Raw genomic sequence first — 22,780 nt, 5'->3', positions numbered from 1 at the left:
TCGGCTGTCTGTTTGCCTTCGCCTTAGCTGCCTTCGCTCCCCCTCTTGCACTCTCTCTCTCTCTCTCTCTCATTCTTTGGACATCTTCTTCTACTTAACAAATCGACAGACGTCGCGCAAGTTTTGACATGTCTCCCCAGTTGTAAGGCGCTGAGAGTAGTTCCGTGTCCGAGTGCGAGCGAGCGCGAGAGCGAGAGCGAGCGAGTGCATAGTGCCATGCCATGCCATCATAGTTTTCATGTTCACAGCAAGGATATCTTTTTGTAGCCCACTCCATTTGGGCGTCTGTCCTCTGCCAGATGAAACATAATTTGATATAAATGCATTTTAATATCTGCTGCCACACCCACGCACTGCACGCCACTCCCCACAGCAGCTAATATGGCAGTCAGAGAGTGAATTTATTGTATGAATTATTGAAGCTCTCTCTGCAGTCAGCAGGGAGCAGTGTCAGTCACTTTAAAATGTCAGAGAGCCCTGGGCCGCCTTTTTTGCTATATCTGATTTATATCTTTTATATCTGTTTGCCACACAACACGCAGGCGGGGCGTGGTAAGCTGTTCGTAATTGCATTAAATGGCATGGAACCGAATCCATCACAGAGCAGAACAAGCAACACTCTGCCTGCCACGTGCCCCCTCAGTGCAGTTTTTTCGGGCACACACAAAAAAGAAATCATCGCTTCGCGTTCAACGTTCAGCGCACAAAATACCAATTTATTTTAATTGATTTATTAATGATTGAAATATTGCTGCAAAATGTAGCAACATAAATTTATTTTTCGACTGTGTCGCACCCAACCCGCGAACCCTTCTTCTGGCTCTCCATCTGCAGTTTTTATTATCTCTTGGCATGTGCCTGATGAGGCGATGAATTGCAATTTGCAGGCTACCACCTCAATGGGTACATAAAATAGAGACAAAGATGGGCTTAAGTTTTGTTGGCAGATCTGCTGCCATAAGGCTGGTGGTGCACCTGTGGAATATCTTTTAGGAGTCGCATAATTACATGGATAAGCCGAAAGAAAGGAGTTAGACGGAGAGCAAGTACCCGCTAATCCAACAAGGGTACTTATCTAGCATTTCCTCTTTCTCCACAGTCAATCTGCGAATGGCAAATTCCCTTTCCTCATCTCTGGCATTGCACATTTGCGACTTTGGCTGAAGATTAGGCATAATTATGCAATTTCCTCTTTAACGCTCAGCCAGACAGCCACAAAAGAGTTAAATTCAATAAAATTTGCATTTAACCACAAAAACAAACGCTCCAGATCCCCTTCACCCCCTCCACACCCAGAGGCGGTTGCAGACACAGAAAAAAGTTGAGATGAAAACTTAACAAAGGCGCGACTCCGCCAGGAGATAGAAATGGAATAGGGTTCACGCGGTTGGGGGGGGGAGTGAGTGCAAGGCAGAGACTTATGTAAATTGAAATTCAAGTGCAAAAAACAACAACAACAACAGCAAGTACAGGGGAAAGCCACAAGAAGCAGAAGCAGAAGCAGAAGTGGAACCAGTGGCACATCAACAGCTGCAAAAGAGTAAGCGAAAAAGACAAAAACCGAACAAAGACATTTTTCATTCATTTCAAATTATGCTGTATGAGTGTCACAGCCCCTGCCCCACCCCCCGGGACATAATTGAAGGCTTAAGGGGTGTGGGGTGGCCGGAAGTGGTATGACGTTGACCCACCAATTGGCTGGCATTACGTCTGCCCGCGCTCTGTGGGTGTCGCAGACCGAAAATTCAATTTCATGCCGCGTGACACAAAGACAAAGCACAAGGGGAGGAGCGGGAAAAGCAGGAGGGAACTCCGATGCAATCGGGAAGACGACCGACAGAAGGACGTGGCCAGTTGACATTCAAAAATGTGCGCACTTGGCTCAAAAAGAATTTCAAATTAGCCACTTTTCCTCAACAAATTAAAACGCAACCAAGTGGGGGAGAGGGAGAAGTTCAGGGGACATCCACTGACAGAGTGTGGGAGAGAACAAATGATAAAGAAAGTCGAGAGCTCAGGTGGTCAGAGCGCAGCTGGCGACAATTTAAAGTCAAGTGCGGAGCAGGAGCAGTGCGGGAGTGAGGATAGCCGCCCCGCCATTGAGCAAAAAAAAATAATTGCCGAGCAAAATGCACTTGAAATCGCAGACAAGTGCCATGGCACGACCAAAGTGCATGGATAGCTGGGAGTGGGACTGGGAGAGTCGTCTAAGGGTAGCTCCAACTTCGATCTTTGGCATTAGCGTCATTTACACAATCCGCGTGCCACAGAGCAGCGATTCCCATTGCCTTTGCCTGAGCTTTTGGTTAGTTAACAATGCCACCGACAGCGGCAGCAGCAGCCAAGTGGCTAAATTTCCATAGAAAAGCGAAAGAACCACAAGGGCTGCGGCCACACAAATTGAATATTGAGCGCCGCACTAATGGTCGCCGTCGAGAGCCGGTGGGGGACTTGAGCGTATGGATGATAGCTGTCCGAGGATCGCGGCAGATGTTGGCACTTGAATGGAGCTTAGTTCTGGATAAACCAAAGATTTAATACAAAAAAACCCACAAGTAGCAGAAAATTCCAACACCAAATTAATCCAAAACTAAAAACCTAAGGCAGAAAGTCAACTGTCTGCGATGGAGTGCTGCTGGTGGTCTCCACATCCTCGTTGTCCTCGGGGCTGCTGTGCTGCTCCTTCAGCTGCTGCCGGCACTTGTGGATCTTGAAGGCAGTCTCGCATTTGTTGGAGCCACGAATCGCATGGCATTGACGCTCCGGCCAGCTCACCGGATTACTGACGTCCGACAGCAGACCGATAAAGTCGCGATCCACGAAGACGCCGTCGTGCATGAGGCCCAGCTGCTCGTACAGGCAGTGGGTGAAGCACTGCACGGGCTCCGATGGATAGGAGAAGTCGTGCTGCTGGAACTTGTGCAGCTCCTGCAGGGAGATGTCCGTTTGCTCGCCACACAGGCGGATCGTGTCCTCGCTGAGCGGGCGGGGAGTGTCATCGGCCACTGTAAGGCCCAGATTGATGTTCACCTTGGCATAGCGGCACTGTGTGGAAGGAGCAGGGAGTGGAAATCCTTTATACATGTCACATTCAACACTCACCTCGGTCTGGACCGTCAGACAAGCAATCAGCAGCAGCGCCAAACCTCGATTCATGTTTGATTTTAGTTCCACTTCTGTGTGGCTCCACGACAGCCCCATTGTCCGCTTTTATATGCCCCAGCCGCTCGATCATTAGTTAGTCAAAAATTGTAATGGCAAATATCAATTCAATGAGCCGCAACGAGGCCCATTCTGTAGGCCTGAACAAGTTTCGGCGCAGTTTTAATAATGCAAAAGTACAAAAAAAAGAACACAAAAACAGCCAAAAACCAAAACCAAACCAAACAGAACTCCAACTCGAACTCGAATTGGAATCGATGCCGAAAGTACGACGAGTGTCTTGAGGGCTGCTTCAACAAATCCCCCAGCAAGTTCGAAGCAAAAACTGCACAAGTTTTGCAACAAAATGTTGAAACAAAACAAGAAGAAGATCGAGCAGAAAGTTTTGGGCAAGCGAAGGCTGAAATTTGGGATACTCTTTGATATTGAGGCAATGATTGCAGATGGAAACAGGGAATATAGATCGATATAGAGAATATATATGGAAGGTATATTTGAATGGATATCTGATTGGCATGGACTTGTCTTTATGCTCGTTAGATCAGCTTCTCCTTGTAAGCCTGATGCCTGCATCGACATGTTCAATCCTTCCACTCATCCAAAATTGGAATACTAATAACCAAAGTACAGTCAACAACTTTGGTTATACATACATGAGTGTGTGTGTGTTTGTTTGTGTGTGTGTATTTTGGGCACTTCCGTTTGGCTGTTGCGCCATTTTGGCTGCGACTATTTCCGCTGGTCGCATTAACTGCAGGCGCATAACTTTTCCAATTTGCTTTTGGCAATTATTGATATAAGCCAGCAGCAGCAGCAGCAACAGTAACGGCAACTTGAACGAGCTTCTGTCTGCCACTTCAGTCGGCCCACACCCACACCCACAGCCACACCCCACACCCCACACTCTCTTCCTCTGCCTCTGGCAGACCCAATCATGTTTGCTTTGGTCCAAGCATATTTTGCTGCATACTGCGCATATTTGTGCAACATTCTGAAAATTCTTGAACAAAGTTTCGTTATTATTGCCATTTTGGGCCGTCTCTTTTGGGGCAAGGAGTCGTCGTCGTCGTCGTTGTCGGCTCAGAGGCTGCCACTTTGATTACTTTTGCAGTTGCCGTTAGTTGCAATTAGTTGGTTCATTAGAAGAGCAGTAGAATCTCCGCCTGTCCCCCGACCGAAAGGAATTCACACACTTAATTAGCAGCCAGCTTCAAACGAAAGAGAGAGTAGAATCTCTCACTGATTGCAACATAGAGACACAGAGTGGGGGGCTTGCAGCATCCACACACATATCTTGTTGTATCTTTAAGATGCACGAACTGTTTGCCTATGCAAATCGCTTGGTAGCCTGATAGCAAAACCAGAGCTGAGCTGAGTGATTTGGCAAACTCTTTTGGCCTTGCAATCATTTCTTTCTGGTTCTTTTTTCCCATATACTCAACATGCCACCATGCCTCGAGGGGATTCCACGGGGGAGTATGTGACCCGAGCTCTGTTGCATATTTGTTGCATAATGCCAACTTATGCACTGGCACATTGTTGACCAGTTGTCTGGAATCTCTGGGTGGCAGTGCACTGCCAAAGGGTTTCCCGGGATGTAGGAAAAATCTGCAAATCGCATGCCGCAAAACAAAAGCAAAGGCCAACACAGGGACACGAATGAATGGATGGATGCTTAGATGCAGGAATGAATGCTTAGAGGGATAGCTGCTGGATGGATGAATGGATGGATGGATGGTTGGTTGGCTGGATGGATGGATGGATGGCTGAGTGTAAGGGAATCTACTCTGCATACCAACATTATTCCATGTCAGTGCCCAGTGCACATTTCAAATTGGAAAGAAAGCAAGAATGAAGAGGAGAAAAACTATGGCAAATGTAGGGAGACATCCGGAAGAAGCAGAAAAACTAAGGAACATGTTGGGAAGACAAATGTATGGAGGGGGGGCAAGAAATGTTGGAAAATATTCCCACTAGCACTCACATGCGACGGAGACTTGGGTAAATTCTCAAGCGAAATTGCATTGAATAAGAAATAAATAAGTAAATAGTTGAGACGCCGCTGCTTTCCCTCCGACTCTCACTCCCACTGAAGTCTAATTTTTGCATCCCCTTCAGCATGCAAATCACACAAACAAACACACACACACACACACACACGAAATCAGAATGAAGTAAACGTGCCCAAAAGCAAATATGACATTTCAGTCAGCAAAGTAAATAAATGTTAGGCGGCAGAAATGGAACGTGCCAAAGCGGATTGACAAACACAGGGGAGAGGGAACGGGAACGGCAACGGGACTTCCTCTCATGGGTCAGAGATAGCTTAGACCTTGCTCTAGTTATTACCCCGCCTGTAGCTGTACCTGAGCACACAGCACACACAACCCACAGTGAAGAGTCAATTTGATGGACGATATTTGAAGAGGAAATACCACAGCGTAGCGGGGATTCCAACAAGTGGAATTGGGTGGACTTACATAAGTGTCGAATCAATAAAATATTCTCAGTGTATGCATTTCGATCTGTCTGTTACTTAAGAATCCCCAGTCGGATTGTTTTTAGTGTTTTAACACTGTTGCCCAAATATGACTCTCCCTTCTTTGTCGATTTACAGTTGTTCTTGTCGTCTGTCTTTTGCGTGGGCGAGAGAGAGTGTGTAATAATTCGCTCAGAGAGGATCAAAGCGAAATTATGAGAGTGCACGGCGAACGTGAAGAGCACGCAATGCTGAGTGTAGGTAAGACAGAGACGGAGACAGCAGAGCGCACTTGCGATGGAGTAAAAATAACGGAGAATGGAGTCAGAAGCTTAACCCAGATCTCACATGTGCATATGGCAAATTATGTTTGAGTGGTTTTATGTGCAATGCTGAGAGAGCACACCACACCAACGTAGCGTCGAGTGAAAATAACGGAGAATGGAGTGAGAAGCTTAACCATGAAATCACTTGTGCATATGGCAAATTATGTTTGAGTGGTTTGCTGTGCAATGCTGAGAGAGCACACCACACCAACGTAGCGTCGAGTGAAAACAACGGCGAATGGAGTGAGAAGCTTAACCCAGATCTCACATGTGCATATGACAAATTATGTTTGAGTGGTTTGCTGTGCAATGCTGAGAGAGCACACCACACCACCGTAGCGTCGAGTGACAACAACGGCGAATGGAGTGAGAAGCTTAACCCAGATCTCACATGTGCATATGGCAAATAATGTTTGAGTGGTTTGCTTTGCAATGCCGGGAGAGCAAATTAACGGCGAATTGAGTGAAATGCTAAACCCAGACACGGCAATGTGCTTATCGCAAATGAACTTTGAGTGGATTTATTTGAGTGTATGTTGGAAGGTAAATTTAGCTGTTCGTTCGATTGCCTGTAAGTTAATATTGCATTTAATTTGTGGAAATTCTACTACGAGGGGCTACTCACTAGTTCTGTTCCTACTTAAATGCTCTGTTCCATTGGCAGACGCAAAGTCAGTCAGTTTTTTGCCTTTTCCTCTTTAGCCTACAAATAATTGTATTAAAATTGGAATTTTTTTCAATTTGAGAGAATGTCGTGACAGGACTCGACGGCTGGATATGTGACAGCCAGGAGACAGAGGCAGTCAGGCAGTCGTCGGTGCGGTGCGGAGCGGTGCGGAGGAGCAGGAGGCAGAGAATGAAGTTGTGGCACGCATTGTTTGGCTGCCTGAAGGAAGCGGACAGCGACAACTTACCCCATGAGCCCCATGTGAGACATGACTCCAGTTCTCTCTCTTCCTCCCTCTTTCTCTTGCTGGCTGTCCCATTCTCTGTGGCATTCTTTGGCTGACTTTGCAGCAAGCGAATTGTTTGATAATGACACTGACATGATGCTGCACTGACAACTACCACTCGTAGGCAAGAAACTGCGGCTCCAGCTGCTGCCCGGAGTTTGACTCCATCAGCAGGCATCCACCCTCCCACTCTGCCACTGCCATCCAGCATGTCTGCTGTGGTCCATTGAGGCAACTGTTGTCTGGGCCACGAAATTATATACGAAAATTAGTTGAAACGACCGCCGCTGGCGAATGCGAATTTTCCTATCTGTGTGCCTGCCCCTGCTACCGCTTGCTTTCCGTTTTCCCCGCCTGATCTCATTTCGGTTTTCCTTAGTTTGTTGCTGGTTTTGGTTTTTTGGGGAACCGCTCTGCAAGCGGCGCTCTAAATTAAGTTTTAAGCAACATGTCTGCAAAAATCATGCCCCAGGACAACAGGGAACGATATCCCATACCCCACCTCCCCCTCCCCCTGCTTTCCACTGGCACTCCTGGTTCTCCCCTCTTCTAAGTTGCTGTCGCTGGCAGTCGCAACGTTTTATTCTTCTTCTCTTTTTCGGGCTTTGCTTTCTTTTATTTTCCTTTATTTTCGTTTCGTTTTGTGTATTTGAGGAATGGAAATTGTGTTTTGTGTATGTTTTGCTGCAGTGGTCTTCCTGCTGTCCTTCGTCGTGCAGCTTCCTTGAGGAGCTGCTCCTGCTCCATCTCCATCTCCATCTTCGACTCCTATGCCCAGCTCCTGCTGCAACTTTTCCATCTCGTACTACACTTTTTTTTTCCTTTTTTGGGTCTCGTATTGTATTCCGCCGTGCTATTTACACTGGCGGCGCAGTCAACAGTCGCCGGCAGTTGCTTTTCCTGTGCCTATTTCTATATACATTTATTTTCTGTAGTTGCAGCAAGAAAGATAGAGAGAGAGTGCACCACTGAGATTGTACTTCTCTCTCTCTCTGTCTCTCGCTTTTCTTTGGCTCGGAATTCTGTATTTATTTATTTGTGTATTTGTCTTTTAGTTTATTGTGCGGCAGCCAGCAGCAACTTTTCCTTTTGTATTTGCGCTCCATTGAGGCAGGGAATTCAATTTTAAAATCCTCTAGCCGAGACCAAATAAAATGTGCAGAGTGCACAGGACTCGTGGTCCTGTTTTTTGTGGCTGCTGCATTTGATTACAGAGAAATGCCAAAAGCTTCATGTTGAAATGATCAGTCGCAGGCCCTTCCTGCCAGTCAGCCTGCTGAGCTAATTAAACCTAAGCGAACATCAAGCAAACGCCACGTTGAGCAAACAGGATGCCAGGCTGGGCTGGCAGCCCACGAGCAGCGGCTTAGACAACCGACTTAATGGAGGATAAACCGGCAGCCGGCAAACACTTGGCTGGCAATTAATTAAAAGCCACCAAACAAGGAGACGCCACAGCCACCGCCACCGCCACCGCCACCACCCACCAGCTCAAATCCAGTCAAATATTTGGTTCTTAAATGCAACGCCATGATGGGAGGGATAAGCCAGAGCGGAGACCCACTGGGAAAAGAAGATTTTACTACAAAGAGGAATACAAGCAGAATAAAAGAGCTAAAGTGGGGAAATAAATCCTAAAGTCCTGAAGTCCTGAAGCCCCGAAGTCCTACATGTGCTTGAGCGTCATCCGGAAGTCATCCAGCAACTGCTTCATGGCCAACATGCAGCCCACAATCCCAAAGACAAGTCCCACAAGGATGAGCAGAAGGTCGCGTATCAGCTTCCACCTGAGACGCCCATAGCCGATGTCGTAGTTGAGGAAAATATCAATCAGGGCTGGACAGAGTAGATTCAGGTTGCTCAGCGAGAAGGCGCCCTCCAGCTCGGTGAGAGCTGCCAGATTGGGCACGCCCACAGCCACCAAACCTGCAGAGGAGAATGCTCAAACTTTGGAGTGCTCCAAGGCAGCGAAGGAACTGAAACTAACCTGTGAGTAGGAGAAAACTGATGCGCACCACATACTCGAGCAGTGTGTGATATTTGCCCTTCTCCGTGGTCTCGCTGTAGTCGCTGAAGATCACAGTGATGGCCACAAAGCCATTGAGGGGATAGCTCAAGAAGATCCCAGTGGCAATGAAGACTTTGATCAGCTGCGCAAGGCTGCAAGGGAGAGAGAGTAAGAGTGAGCGAGAGGCATAGGTCTTGGAGTCACTTCTCACATTTCATTCTGCGGTATGTTAAGGGTAATGCTGGCTTCCACGATCTGCCCGAACCGCCAGTAGCCCATGATGCCAAAGAATATGTTGGAGAGCAGAATGAAGAACACGGAGACGTTGAGGACACCAAACATGCCCAGATAGCTCTGTGGATGTGCCATATTCGCCTCCACAACGAGCATCTGTTGGGGGGGGAGAGAATCAGCGGCATGGCTTGGAGTTCCCCTTTTGGGCAGCACTCACCGAACCCACGGCCGTCAGGGAGAACGAGGCAATGCCGAAGAAGACGAACCACTCACGGGGGGGTGTGCTGGTCAGCAGACGTTCGCTGGGACTGCCCAGGCCACTGAACAGGTAGTACATGATGAAGGTGAAGCCGCCGTAGAGCAGAAAGTTGGACACCAGGTTGAGCGGCACCAGATACTTGAGGCGGCGTATCATGAACAGGGGCAGCAGCAGCACACAAGCACCCAGGACATAGTAGCGCTCGTTGCACTGGGCGCCGTAGTAGTCGCCGATCTCCTTGAAGTTCTTGGCCACAAACACCAGATAGACGGTGCACAGCCCAAACTGGCCAAAGACGAGGACGCAGGTGGTGAGGAAGCCGGCGGTGCGGCCAAGGCAATGCACCCACTTGGGTCCCAGCTCGTAGGCAATCTGCACCGCCTCCGGCATGGACACCTGTGGCACTCGACGCCTGCGACAGCACTCGGTCATGCCGGCAATCTGTCAATGAAAAAACCCAATAAGATATCTGGCCAGTGGGCTGTGCGCAGTCACTTACAGACCAGCAAATGGATGGAGTACGTCAGCAGGATCATCAGCAGCACCGAAAACAGGACACCCATTAAAATGCCCGAGTGACGGAAGGCCAACGGCATTGCCAGAATGCCAGTGCCAATTACGCATTTCAGCAAGGATATGAAGGCATCACAGTTGCTGCGAAAGCAAAGGAAAACTCAACAGGAAAAGGGATATTTTCTGCAAAAGAAAAACTCACGTCAGTGGCACCTCAACGGTTCGCTTCTCATACGGATTGTAGATGAAGAACGATGACTTGGAGCGACTGCAAGGCGATAAAAGAGGTTGAGGGGGGAAAAGTAGGGAAAACAACACTCACAGTTCAGTTAACGCCTGTTCCGCCGGCTCCGGCTTTGGCTCCATTTCCCAGCAAGCACAACAAAGCAGCAGCAGAAAGTAGAGAGAGAGAGAAAAGGCAAAGCCAACAAATTGAGTCTAGCACTTTTTGACAACAATTTCAAATTAGTTTAGTCGCTGATTCTCGCTGTAACTCGGTTGGGGCAGCTGCGCACATTCAATTCACTTAAAACGAATCAGCAAGGCGGGGCAGGGGTAAGGGGAAGCTGCAGCACAATCAAAATGGCTGCACATGCGCGACCATTACCGTAATAAGTGCAAGTTATGGCCTGCTTGGGTTCGCTGCAGCGCATAAACTGCACTAACCAACGGGTTGGCATAACTGCAGTGTGGTAGAGCAGGGCCAGAGAGAGAGAGGGAGGAGAGAGGTGAGAAGTGGGACAGTTGGCAAAAACAATTGCTACAGTCTGCTGTAGCAGTGTTGAAATGGTTTATAAAAGGACACTCCAATGAAGAATTCAAGTGCCATAATTAGTCAGCCATCCAATCACATATTTCCAAAATAAATGCTAAAAACTCCGCATCTTCCTTCCCAGTTAGCCTCTTTGCCAAGCTTCACTGTGCTTCCTCAGCCAAAGCTGAACTGGCAGCCAAGTAGCTGTTCGACGACTAACCGGAGGACGATTGTCAAGCCAGAATGTGCATTTCCGCGTTCGCATTTAGTTTTGCAGCTGTAGTTGTGCGTGTAACTGTCTCTGCTCGGTGGCTGTGTGTGTGTGAATTTAACAGTAAATTGAATTAAAATTTATTGTGCAAATTGCAGAATTCCAAAAGCGAGAGAGAGAGAGAGAGAGAGAGAGCGGGAGCCGGAACACGCGCTGATGGCAGAGGAGAACATCGGCGCAAATCCAATACAAATAAAATTAAGTAAAAATGCACACACAGAGCAGGATGTGAATGCGGGAAAGGGGGGAGTGAGGTGGGGGTTCGGGTGCCAGGAGTGTTTGGCAGAGAAATATGCAAATGTGATATTGTCGCTGGGCGACATTTACAACAATTACAATAACAACGAGAGAGAGAGAGAGAGAGAGCAGAAGCTGGAGCTGGAGCGGCAGCTAACTGCGTGCGACATGTGACACGATATTCAAATAAAGGCGCACAGCGTACTGTCTGTCTGTGTGTGGGTGTGCGCTGGTGGAGGCGTGGCATTTATAGCATATATTTTGCATAAAGGGAAATATGCAGCAGTAGCACCAGAAGCAGCACAAGGAGCAGCAGCAGCAGCAGTTACTGCTTGGAAAAGAAAACGAGCGGCAGCAGCGCAGAAATCAAATAAAACAAATTTGGAATTTTACAGCAGACAAGAAGGGCAGGCAGGCAGGAAGGCCACCAAAGAACTGCTTATGTTGGATCCCAGTCGCAGTCACAGTGCCAGTGCCAGTCCCAGTCCTGGACTCTCCACTGACTGGATGCCATGCCTTCTCACATGTTCCTTAAACTGTCAGCAAATGTGTGTGTGGAGTCTTTGTGTCTGTCCGGGTACGGGCACGGGCACGGGCACGGGTAGGGGTACGGGTACGGGTGTGTGTGTGTGTTAGGGGAAACAAACAGACTGACATTCAATTTAAATTCCTATACAAATAATTGCATGGCATTGGCGGGGGGCACACGACACTCTGTGATTGCTTGCCGCCTGCTAACGATAGATTGCAATTCAGAGATAAGATTTTTAGCCTGCACTACAGTTGGCTTTGGCTGCAAAATGCCTTGGGGACTGGCTGCGCTCCTCGCTCAACTTTCCACCCACTAAACCATAATTATTCACACGCGGCTGCAAAATTGTTGTGCAAATGCTTTGAGAGCACAACACTAATTTGCTTGGCTCCGAGCTTGGCTCAATGTCAATGGCCAGACACGGGAGAGCAGAGCCAGAGCCAGAACCAGACCAGAAAGTCATCCTGCAAATAATTATAAATTCCTGGCGTTGCTCGTCTACCTGTCTGTCGGTCCTTGCTGCTGCTGCTGCTCTTTTTATCCTGCACTATTATTCCGGGCTCATCATCCATCTCTAAGCCAAAAATAAATTCCATTTCAACGCAAATTTCCTAATGCTGCGCACGCACAGGACGAGGACGAGGACGAGCGACAGCCATGGCGCGGAGGATGTGCCGGCTTTGTCCCTGGCAATTGGCGTTCACCTGGCACGGCAGCCCAAACATTATCACTGCGGTTATCCCGCGTCGTCATCATCAATGTTATCAACAGCTTAGCGACACAAAGCTGGCAGCGGGTGGGGGGCGGCTTTGGGATGGAGAAAAAACTTTGCAAGTGCGCCACGTTCCGCTGCAGTTGCATCCTGGTGCATCCTGCCAATCCTGCCGCTGCTTATCCTCATCCTATACGCATCAATGATTTTGATCAGATTTACTGAAGCCGCCTGGCCATGTCCAGCAATGCCAAGCGCCAGCAGCCAGCAGCCAGCAACCACCCACCAGCCGCTGCAGCGGTGAATATATTTTTGCATTTATAATGAAATTCATCGTTCATTTTTCATACTTGCACAAAGTGGATTTTTATTAGATTCCCATTTTTCTTTTTGTTTTCAGCTTCCTTCTGCTGCTGCTGCTGCTGCTGCTTCTTCCGCCCTTTTGAGTCTCCCCCGGCCACCCCGCTCTCTGATTTTGTTTCCGCGTAGCTGCATGGCATTAATGCGGTTTGGCTCGACCATAGCAAAGCATATGGAGCGACGGCCACTGTCTGCATGCGGGCAGAGGGGCAGTGGGATTTTTTTTGCTTGCAATAAAATTCAATTCAAATGGGCGAAAAAAAAGGATAAAAATCGAATGGCTAAAAGCGACATAAATGCTTTTAAATGCAATTATCGCGGGCTGTCCAGCAATATTTTGGACATGAAGAAAGGTAATTGATGTGGAAAGATTTGCAAATTAGTTTGAAAATTAACAACAAAATTAATAAACAAATAAACCAATTATGTTTTAATCGCAGAGTTCACATTCGGGTTGCAAATTTGTATGGATCCAACTTTTGGGCACCATTTTACTCTATTTTTAGCCCCGCTTAAAACTTTACGCTGAATTCTTGCTCTTAATAACTGGAAAAGTTCACATTTCACAGTGCGTGGCTTCATTTATTATGCATATTTTCCACACAATTTGTCACTGCTCCTGGGGCGTGCGTGTGTGCGGGGGGGTTGGAGAAAACTATTTGGAAAAGAAACACAACGCAAGCCACACACTCGGCGAATTTTCTATTAAATAAACTGTCAGTCATTGACGTTGGTGCGTCCCCCGACATCCCCAAGCGCTAATGCGAAAGTCATACGAGATGATGTTGCAAATAATTGCACACACACACGGCCCAAGCTCCTCTTTGCTCTCTCCCGCGAATGGCAAATATTAACAGCATTTTTTAGCGAGAAACAAAGGATAAGAATAGCAGCTCCTTTCGCATATTATTTGCTTGTCTTCTTGCTTGGGGGGTTTGTGGCGCTGTCTGGGCCGTAATTGAATGCTACACGTAGAATATTAGAAAGAGGAAAAGGTTGAGTTCATTATGCGGTCACGAAACGTGAGCGTTGACAGTATTTCTATTAATCCTCGAAACAAAACTGACAATGAATGGCAGGAAACAAAAACGAAAATGTCGAACTGTTGCGAAGAAATTGGGGAACAAGTTTAAAAGTTGGCGCGCATCTTTGCTCACTGACAACAGCTAGCTGCTGAAGGCACACGAGTCCTTACTGACAAAGGCTGAAGGACACAAGTGAGACACCAATTGCTGTGCTGTAAAATGTTGAGATATCGCATAAAGTACGGGTGTGCATCGATAGTTAGAAAAAGGAGTTTGTGTAAATATCAACAGATGGCGCATCTCGGCATGTGACAGTAAGGTATATCAAGCAGGTAAAAAAACACGAACTTTTCGAAAATCCCACCTTTTCCGCACTTGTTTAAAGGATCCGTAATAGTGCTTGAGAGGTTCTGGCCGGAGAGAATTTCCCTGACCATTTAGACACAGGAGAGGATTTCCCTGACCGTTTAGACACAGGAGAGGATTTCCCTGACCGTTTAGACACAGTAGAGAACTTCCATGGAGATTTCCATCACGTAGGTTACAAAATCGCCGTGTAATTTACCTGGCGCCACTGGAATTTTTGTAACGTTTTTACATGTTGTCAAGAGCTCAGTTTTTGGTACAAATTTCGCACCATGAAAGCTTCCTTGGTTTATTAAGGGAGTTTTGAAAGCTCTGTTCCTTAGCGAGGGGAGTTTGAACAACTAATGAGAACAACTAAATATAAAATAAAATATATTAATATTTGACTATACACAATATATGATTTATAGTGTTTATTTATTTCCAATAAGGAATTAACTGCTTATTATGGAATATGGAAGGAGGAAGGCCACTAGTAGTAGAAAATGAGTGAGAGTATATACAAATAAAAGTAAATAAATAAAATCAAAGAAATCGGTGATTAGTTAGACGATAATGATGATTTTGTCCTAATTATCCGGTGTTCCTTAGCAAAGGAAAGGTGTAACTTCATTTATAAACCAGAGTCTAGCACCATTCTTGTTGTAAATATATAAGAACTGCCCCCCCAAACCACTCCGAGCTTACTGTAATATTTCAGGCAAAGTTTATTTTCCTTTTTTTGTTGCGCGCGCTATTTTTAAATAGTTTCAATATTATCAGTTAATATACATGTGTCTCTTTTAATAACTTACATACATTTACAAACTGAAGAAAAGGTCCCTTGCTTCCTCCACTTCTTAAAAAATTTAAATACAAATTTGTAAAAAATAAGGTCATAAGGTATACAATCCAATAAAAAAGAGTATTTATTATAAGCAAAATTGATTCTTCAATCGGATTAAGTTACTTGTTTAGTGTAAAAAGGGTTTGCGAGCTATTAATATTAATTAGAATAGCAAAACCGAGGAAAATGCTTAACCATTTACGGGATAGGTGAGTGTGCACGAATGTTTTTTTGGTATATTTTTGTGGGATTTCTGTGCGCACATTTGAGACGCAAAAATGAGGAGAGAAAGAGAGGAACTGCTGAATACCATAAAATGCTTACATTTATAAAGCCAAATAACCATATTGGCAGAAAAAGCCGCTAAGGAGATCTTCATTTTCATATGTCATTGCTTAGATTTGTCTCTAATCTTATATAGACATTGAATCCTTCAAATATTCTGTTTAATCTTTCGATATCCTGCTAAAAATTTTATTGGTATGTAGAAAACGTATAGTAGTAATGTTAAAAAGGATTATTTATTCTTCAATCGGGTTAAAAGTATTATTCCAGTGTTAATACTTTTCAGGATATTTTGAAAACTAGACAATCCTGTGGATAATTGATTTATGAATTGGATAAAATTACTGTTTTAGCGCGGATACTAATAACTAGCTAGTAAGATTAAATAGAACATCAAAATCGAGAAATGTGATTTAAGACTACGGTATATTGCGGTATATTTTAAAAATGAAAAAGTATATTTGGGTATATTGTCGAGGCTCTCACGGTATATTTTATCAATAATTCCGCGGTCACACTGGTGCACATCTCATGTTTATTTTTTAAAAACTTGGTAAACAAAATTGATAAGATATGCGCTGGTACCAACACGTCAACGCCAAACTCTCGTGCGAAAGTTTATCTGCGCCCCCTCTCTCGCCTTCTTCATTCATCTAAACGTGTATATGTGCTCTAGCGCGGATTCAAACTCGGCTCTGCTGCCCTGGCTCTACCGCGCGTGTGTGTGTGTGTGTAAAAGAAGTTTATTGGCTTAAAATATTTGTACAAAGGGCCAAAGGGCGCAGCCTCTCTGGCAAGTGAAATTTTTGCAGTCCGAACAGCAGGTGAAATTAAATCGAAATCAAAAAAAGTTAAGAGGAAAAACAGTTAGTTACAAGAAGTGAAGAAGAAGCAGCAGCTCAGCCGCAACTCCATCGAAGACGCGCAGGGCAAAAAGTGACGCATAAGAAACGTTGCTAATTACAAAAGGTAAACAACAAATAACGGAAAATACAGCAACAGCAATGGCAATATCACCAAACCCCCCAACGGGCTTCGTGCAGCGAAAATTGCTCAATTTTCATTCCTCTTTTGACGTGGGCTGCGTAGTAGAGTTTTCCCGTTATTGTGTGCGACGCAGCGAAAATGTTCATTCATAAAAAAAGCAGTCTACCCCACACTCGGCTCCCCCTTCGCCACATTGTCTGTGCAGTGGCTTTTGTCTGGAAATCGTTCTGAAATATTTTAACCGAATAAATTGTCATGCCACGCCCCAGAGAGTCCCCTTCTGCCCCACCATCGTGTCCATCGTGTCGTTATTTAATGTGGTTTATCGAGTGAGGGGTGAGGCGGTGAGTTCAATTGAGTTTTAACTTAATTTTGCTAAATTTTCATTAGGAACGAATGCTTTTCAATGGCGATTAGATCAGATATTGGCCCCCGTTGCCATATGGCAGACTGTCAGTCTGCTGATTAATTGGGCGAGAATGATAGGGCCGAGTCGGGGGTCGAACCTGGAAATACCCTTGCTGAAACTATGTTTATCTGGCAGTGTATGGATTTGGTTGGCGCTGTGTGAACTCCACTACCGCTTAATCACTACAAATTCTGATGCTGTTCAGGAATGTAAATTCTCGTAGTTTCTCTTCTGAGCAATAGAGTGAGACCGAACTGCTGAAAGAGTATGATTAATAATTCGATTTCGTCAGAAAGTTGTGGATAAAATGTCATTTGTAATGGGGGCCAGCCGTCCGATAGGGAACCCATCGAGACATTCCAGCATGGTGCTTATCGGCAGCAGAGCGCATTTCCTCACCTTTAGCTATCGAAAAGTAAAACAATCATTTGGAATTTATAGGGAAGATGTCACCAAAATGCAAAAGTCAAGCAAGTATGTAGTACATATGCACGTATACATACAAATATGTATACAAATAGTAAAAAAAAAACAATCAAAATAACTCGGTGACATCATTTTGACTAATCGCCAATTTTAGCATTTGAAAAACGGCGACTGCTGCTCAGCACCCATCCCCACTGGCCAGAAAGAGACAGTCTGGGCGGGTAGAGAGGTGAGAGGCAACGAGAGTGGGGCCCTCGGCTCACACGAAGAGCAGGTGCTAAGCCGAAAGCGCCGTCGAAATGTAGAATCAAGCCAAGCCGACACGAGTCGAGCGTTGGAATTCCAACACCTACACCCATCTACGAGTATAAACAAGCAATAAATAGATCGCTTGAGGGTGTGCGTGTCACTTGATAGTAGAAAATTTCACTTTCAAAGAATTGCATAGATTATTTTCACAATCGGAATTCGCATCAAATAAAACGTAATGCATTATTTCTATCAATTACAATGAATCAAAGGGGAATTAGTATAGAATTATTTAATGATTGTACGCGGGAAATAGGTAAACAAAAAGTAACTATGTGCTTTCTTGTATTTGTCCGTAAGGAATAAGTCTGATATTAACTGGAAGATTTTACCTTCAATTAAATTCAATTAACCGAACATAAAATATTTGTGGCCGCAATGGAACACTCCTCCAGTTTGATCTAGCTCTTTGATACGCTCCCAAACACACGGTTACCCTAGTTTGTTTGGGTTAATTTTGTGTGAGGCGTGTGAAGAGTATTAGGAAGCAGTGCTCCAGATTCCCAGATACTATTTCTGAGTGAGTGCGACACACGTTGGCGGTTGCTTGTGTTCGTTCGCTTGGTGGAAATGTTGTGAAAAGCTAAATGAGGCGTGACATGAAAAAAAAAGTAAAACAAGAGCAGTGCACACACGCGCAAGCACAACATAGAAAGAGAGCATAAAAAGAATCAAACCACCCACAACATGACAACAACAAAGGCAAGAGAAAGAGCACAAAGGGAACTCGAAGCAAGGGCCACGCCACGGAGTAATTTCGGCCTAGAAAACATTGCTCACTTGTCCCCAAAACCAAAGAAGTAAATGGAAAACAGACGCAAAACAGAATGAAAATTCAGGAGAAGTCGAAGCAACTGATACCCTTGCAAGTCGCAAGTCTATGTATGCATGTAGTGTCTGCTGCATCAGATATTTGAAAGTTAGAAGACTCCTCTGTAAGAGTATTGGAATGAGAATAACTGCAACCTCCATTGCGAGCAAGAGAGCGAAAAGAAAGGAAGAGTGGGAAGAGTGCCAGGGATTTTATAAGAGGGACCATCAAAGAAAGAGGAGGGAGATAGGATGGAATAGACAATTAACCCTTTTTTGTCTGTTGTTTTGTCTAGCTTTGAAGTCGTTCAAGCCGTTCAAATCGGGCAATGGCTGGAGGGGGCAAATGGGGCAGTGCAGCAGGGTCAAAGAGAACTGGAGCTGTCCACTCTGTGTGCTTTAATTAGTTTATAAAACAAGAGACCGAGCTAAATGCAATAAAATTAATCGTTTATGCCCGTAATCGCATTTACTCTCCTTGCCTGCCCCTTCTCCTTCCTCACCGCTCCTCCACGGGGCCATATCCAAGACCCATTCAAGTATGGCGAGAGGGATTTCCATTACAGGCGGTGGCTAAACGAGATTGCAGGCAAGTCGAGCGTGAAGCCTCCCCTCAAGCACCGCATGGATGAGTAAGATGGTTATTTTTAGCCAAAAGCCAGTCCACCCTCCCTGGTACCCCCTTTCCCTATAAAAGATGATCGAAACTTGTATTCATTTCACATACAACAAAATTTTGTAGAATCCCAATTACCCCACACAGTAAAATCCAAACGCCACTAATCCATCAAGTGCATTAGCACCTTCGGGGCAAGCAGGATCTGCCACAGGGCTGACCGCATGTTCCGATGCCACTAGAGCACATCACACAGGAGCAGGAGCAGTTGCCGCAGCAGGGTCCACAGCTAGAACCATGACAGGGGCCACCGCACGGTCCAGAGCAGGGACCACGATATGCACCACAACAGCAGGTCGGACTTCCACTGCAATACCAGCGACGACAGACTCGACAGAAACGTCTGCAGCAGGACATGATCTTGGGCTATTAAAAAGGATAATTTCAATAGATATGAGATTATGTGTAGCATCAACTACTCACATTCTGGACCCTACTGTGGACGGACATTGGGGCTTCTGTTTAGACAGCTGGAAATGATTACTCGTTGTAATTTGCATTGATTCCGATGCCTACTTGATTCAATACCAAGGGAAATGGGAAATATCAAAGGAAATCGTTTCGGCTTTCGCTTTTGTTTGTAAACATGTCTGTTTGTATTTGTGTGGGAAACTAAAAATATTTAGAAAATGAACTTCCGCTTCAGAAAAACGTGCCAATAGTTTAATTAATTGTTTATATATCGATACATATTTACTGCTGTTGTTTATTCGATTTTTTTGGGTATTTTAAATAATTATGAAGAGAATTTGCTAAACATTTATGTGGGGCGAGTGTATTTTGGGCTATAATGTAATCATTATTTTGTGGTGGAACGTTGAATTTAAATCGTTTTGAAATGTTATATCATACTTGTGTCCGTGCCCAGTAAGCTGCATTGATTGCTCGGAATCTTGGACAATGCCATTATCTGCGACAGTTGCATTTTAAATCTCATTATAGATTTATGCAAAAGAAAAAACAAAATGTAAGAACAAACGCCAAAGAGAAATGGTATGCCAGACGGAAGACTGCGTTGCCACTTGGTGGAGGTGGGTCTTGGTCTATGACTTGAGTCCACTTTAGCCCTGGCCCGCATTGATTTGTTGTACGATGTGCTGCGGCTTGTGCTTGTCAGTTTTCTTTGCCGCAACCTCTTCGAATTCCGTTTCAAATTCCATTTCCATTCTCATTCCGATTACAGTTGATTGACTTGACTGTGGTCAGCGGCCCCATGCCAAAAGATTGCACAAAAATTGCTCAATTTTCACTTCCCCCAAGCCAGACACACATGGTGGCAGACAGACAGGCAGGCAGAGAGGCGATTCTTTTCAGCCCCGAGCTATGCGAGTATATCTTATCGGTTGCGGTCTATTTGATTTGCAGATCGCTATCACTGGCTGGCTGGCTGCCTGCCTCTGATAGCGGGACTCCAAATGGATCGTGAAATGAGAAAAACTGCCCACACGGAATGCTGTGTATTTTGATGTTCCATTTCGTAAGACATTTTGTGGCGTCGCGCGTGGGCAAAGTTCCGAGTGGGAAATGCCCATGGCAGACACAATTTCCCTACATTTTGGTTTCGCCACACACCCCGTAACGCCTTCTCGTGTTTTCTTTTCGTGTATCTGTGTAAAACACTTTGGCATAGTTCTGTCTGTCTCCCCCGCCGTCCGTTGTTGGACTCGTTTGGGCAATTAGCTGACCATTTACAATTGTTTTAGCTTGAGTTTTCGTTTCGATTTTCTTTGCGGCTTCCCCGCAAACATCTAAGGTTTGTTTATGCCAAAAATAAGGCGTGACTCCTCGACTAGGTCACAAAAGTATAGAATGAAAAATATTTACGTAGAATCGTTCACTCATCTATGCTAATTATACAAGGGATTGTCATCGATGGATCCATTCATTGTCTGGCGGAACGTTGTCACACCCCGAGAGATCTATATCTGTCCAAACTCAAGTTAATCTCCTCCGCTCTCTCGCTCAATCAATTGCGAAATTTGCATGTTTCGAGAGGAATGTGTAACGGGTTGATTTACAGTGTGGGCAGCTGAGATCTGAGTGCAGGTGCGGGCCTTGTACCAATGTACGTGCTAACTTGCTTATTCAATTTGTAATGTAATGGAAAATGTATTTGTTTTCAGTTGAAGCTTCAAGCAATACCACCAAATGCGCTCTTACATATAGTAGCTATAAAGCAAAGAGAGCACAACAGAGATAGAGAGAGAGAGCGAGCTGTACACTGCGCAAATAAAGTAACACATCACCAGGTAGATCATTTAGACTGCAACAAATAAGGCAAAGCAAACAGATCGCGCTTTGCACTTTCTTTTGTCACACAGTTCACGCAAGACGGGGCTTATCGCATTACTTATTCTCTCTCGCTTTCGCTCACTCACTCGCCCATGACCTTGACTGAACGGCGATCGACTGCGCTGCGGCTTTCGTCTTCTTCTTTGGCTGTCACAATTGCTATCTGCAAAGCGACGTGACAGTCCAACCGACTCTGTTAGATATCTGAGGATTATGGCAAAAGTAAACTTCTCAAGCCATGGGCTGACAAAACAACACCAAAGAAGCAACTCTCCCACTTGGCCTCAAGTCCTAACGCTTCTATGCGTCCACCGCGCTCTCAATCCATTCCCACAAATCCCCCCATAGTGCTGGCTCAATCCCTTTGGTAATCCTTGAGAGGCAGCAACAGCGGCATCCGTCGACTAATGGGACTTTGTGGTGCTGTGGAATGTGCATTTTGCATTTTGCATTTACCATTTGAGTTGTTGTAAGTGGCACAGGCAATGCAAGCATTGCCCAGGCATTACCCTCCCCCGCCCTGAGAGAATGCTCCCTACAGTGAATGCTCCTATTTGTGCGCTGCACACATAATTACTCCGTGTGCAGTCTGACGAGGATGATGACAGTTGCCTCTAACTGGGACACAACTTCCTTCCAGCTTGTGCTTCTGCTGTCTTCTGTTGGTTATTTTTCTGCTTCGTCACAGCCCAGAGCAGAGCTTTTTGTTGTGTTCATGAACTAATTTTAGTTGGATTTTCCTGTCGTACCTTTGGATCGAATGTGGGAGTGCTGGGCGCCCATTTGGAGCAATCAATTATGACTATTGGAGCATACATATGTGTGTGTGTGTAGCTGCTGCATTCCTGTGTAGGAAATTACGTGTCTGCATGTACAGTGAAGCTCCCACCCAAAAATCACTCACTACTTGTGTGCCCTGATGTTTCATGAATCCGAGCGTACACTGTGGTTGTGTATATCGAAGTTTCAGGCGGCAGCAGATTGTTTGGCTAAATTTTTCAATTAAGAACGTAGCAGTTCCAGTTAGTGTCTGGCCCCTGCCTTTGGTTTCCTTTGCTTTGGTTTGCTGGGTGGAAAAAAAGGTTATTGCACGGCCTGCTGCGATTTTAGTCGATCATCATTTTTGCCAGACATGCAAACCCACCTCGACCTCGTGCTCTGTCTGCCTGTTGACTCGTTCCAGAAACGGAAAAGCAGGAATTTTCATGGAAACGAAACGGTGTTCCCCCTGCTATTCTGCCATTCCTGCTTGGCTCTCTGTGAGCGACTGAAATTGCAAAATTATGTGGCCGGCTATCATCGCTAGTGTTCGGTTGGTTATTTCTCACTTTGATTTCTCTGGCACGCAAATGGAACACAACACAGCAGTCAGCGTACAGAACAGAACAGGACACCGACACGGACAGGGACACGGCACCGGACACGGGACAACTTTCAACCGAAACTTGTTTAATTTCTGTTGCGGGAAAAGCACAAAAAGCAAAGCAATGCAGAGGGAAGAACTTTGCAATCTTTTGATGCAGTTCCCTGGACACGCCATCGGCCGTGCCACCCTGCCAACCCCCACCC

At 45.6% G+C, this 22,780-nt stretch overlaps 3 protein-coding genes across 13 annotated transcripts in view; 1 reads left to right on the top strand and 2 right to left on the bottom strand.

Moving 5' to 3' along the window:
- Positions 1-22,780, top strand: part of LOC117890238 (dystrobrevin beta) — a 33,022-nt gene that overhangs the window by 2,148 nt on the left and 8,094 nt on the right. For 3 of the 9 annotated variants that reach the window (XR_004648563.1, XM_034794978.1, XM_034794977.1), the window contains exon 1: positions 15,816-16,271. The gene's annotated coding sequence lies outside the window, so the exon portion shown is untranslated. Of the gene's footprint in view, positions 1-15,815; positions 16,272-22,780 lie in introns of those variants that run through there. The other 6 variants (XM_034794980.1, XM_034794979.1, XM_034794983.1 and 3 more) reach the window with 4 other exon arrangements.
- Positions 2,591-3,172, bottom strand: LOC117890241 (general odorant-binding protein 56a). The gene is made up of 2 exons (XM_034794987.1): positions 3,103-3,172; positions 2,591-3,045 (listed from the first exon to the last, which is right to left on the bottom strand). Exons 1-2 carry the CDS (start codon positions 3,154-3,156, stop codon positions 2,599-2,601), a joined length of 501 nt encoding a protein of 166 aa, XP_034650878.1. The 5' UTR covers positions 3,157-3,172; the 3' UTR covers positions 2,591-2,598.
- On the bottom strand, positions 8,554-10,351 carry LOC117890240 (glutamate transporter polyphemus). Of its 3 annotated transcripts, XM_034794984.1 has the most exons (7): positions 10,257-10,351; positions 10,137-10,202; positions 9,925-10,075; positions 9,380-9,862; positions 9,140-9,318; positions 8,908-9,080; positions 8,555-8,846 (listed from the first exon to the last, which is right to left on the bottom strand). In XM_034794984.1, exons 1-7 carry the CDS (start codon positions 10,298-10,300, stop codon positions 8,587-8,589), a joined length of 1,356 nt encoding a protein of 451 aa, XP_034650875.1. In that variant the 5' UTR covers positions 10,301-10,351; the 3' UTR covers positions 8,555-8,586. The 3 variants fall into 3 exon arrangements, 2 of the variants coding, with proteins under 2 accessions (XP_034650876.1, XP_034650875.1); XM_034794985.1 differs by lacking the exons at positions 10,137-10,202; positions 10,257-10,351 and having other exon boundaries at positions 8,554-8,846; positions 9,921-10,007; XR_004648565.1 differs by lacking the exons at positions 8,555-8,846; positions 8,908-9,080 and having other exon boundaries at positions 9,182-9,318; positions 9,921-10,075.

The sequence above is a fragment of the Drosophila subobscura genome, chromosome E, assembly GCF_008121235.1.
Source record: "Drosophila subobscura isolate 14011-0131.10 chromosome E, UCBerk_Dsub_1.0, whole genome shotgun sequence".
In the NCBI taxonomy this organism is placed as follows: Eukaryota; Metazoa; Arthropoda; class Insecta; order Diptera; family Drosophilidae; genus Drosophila; species Drosophila subobscura.
Note: the sequence above shows the minus strand (reverse complement) of the source record. Positions and strands in the feature narration are given on the sequence as shown.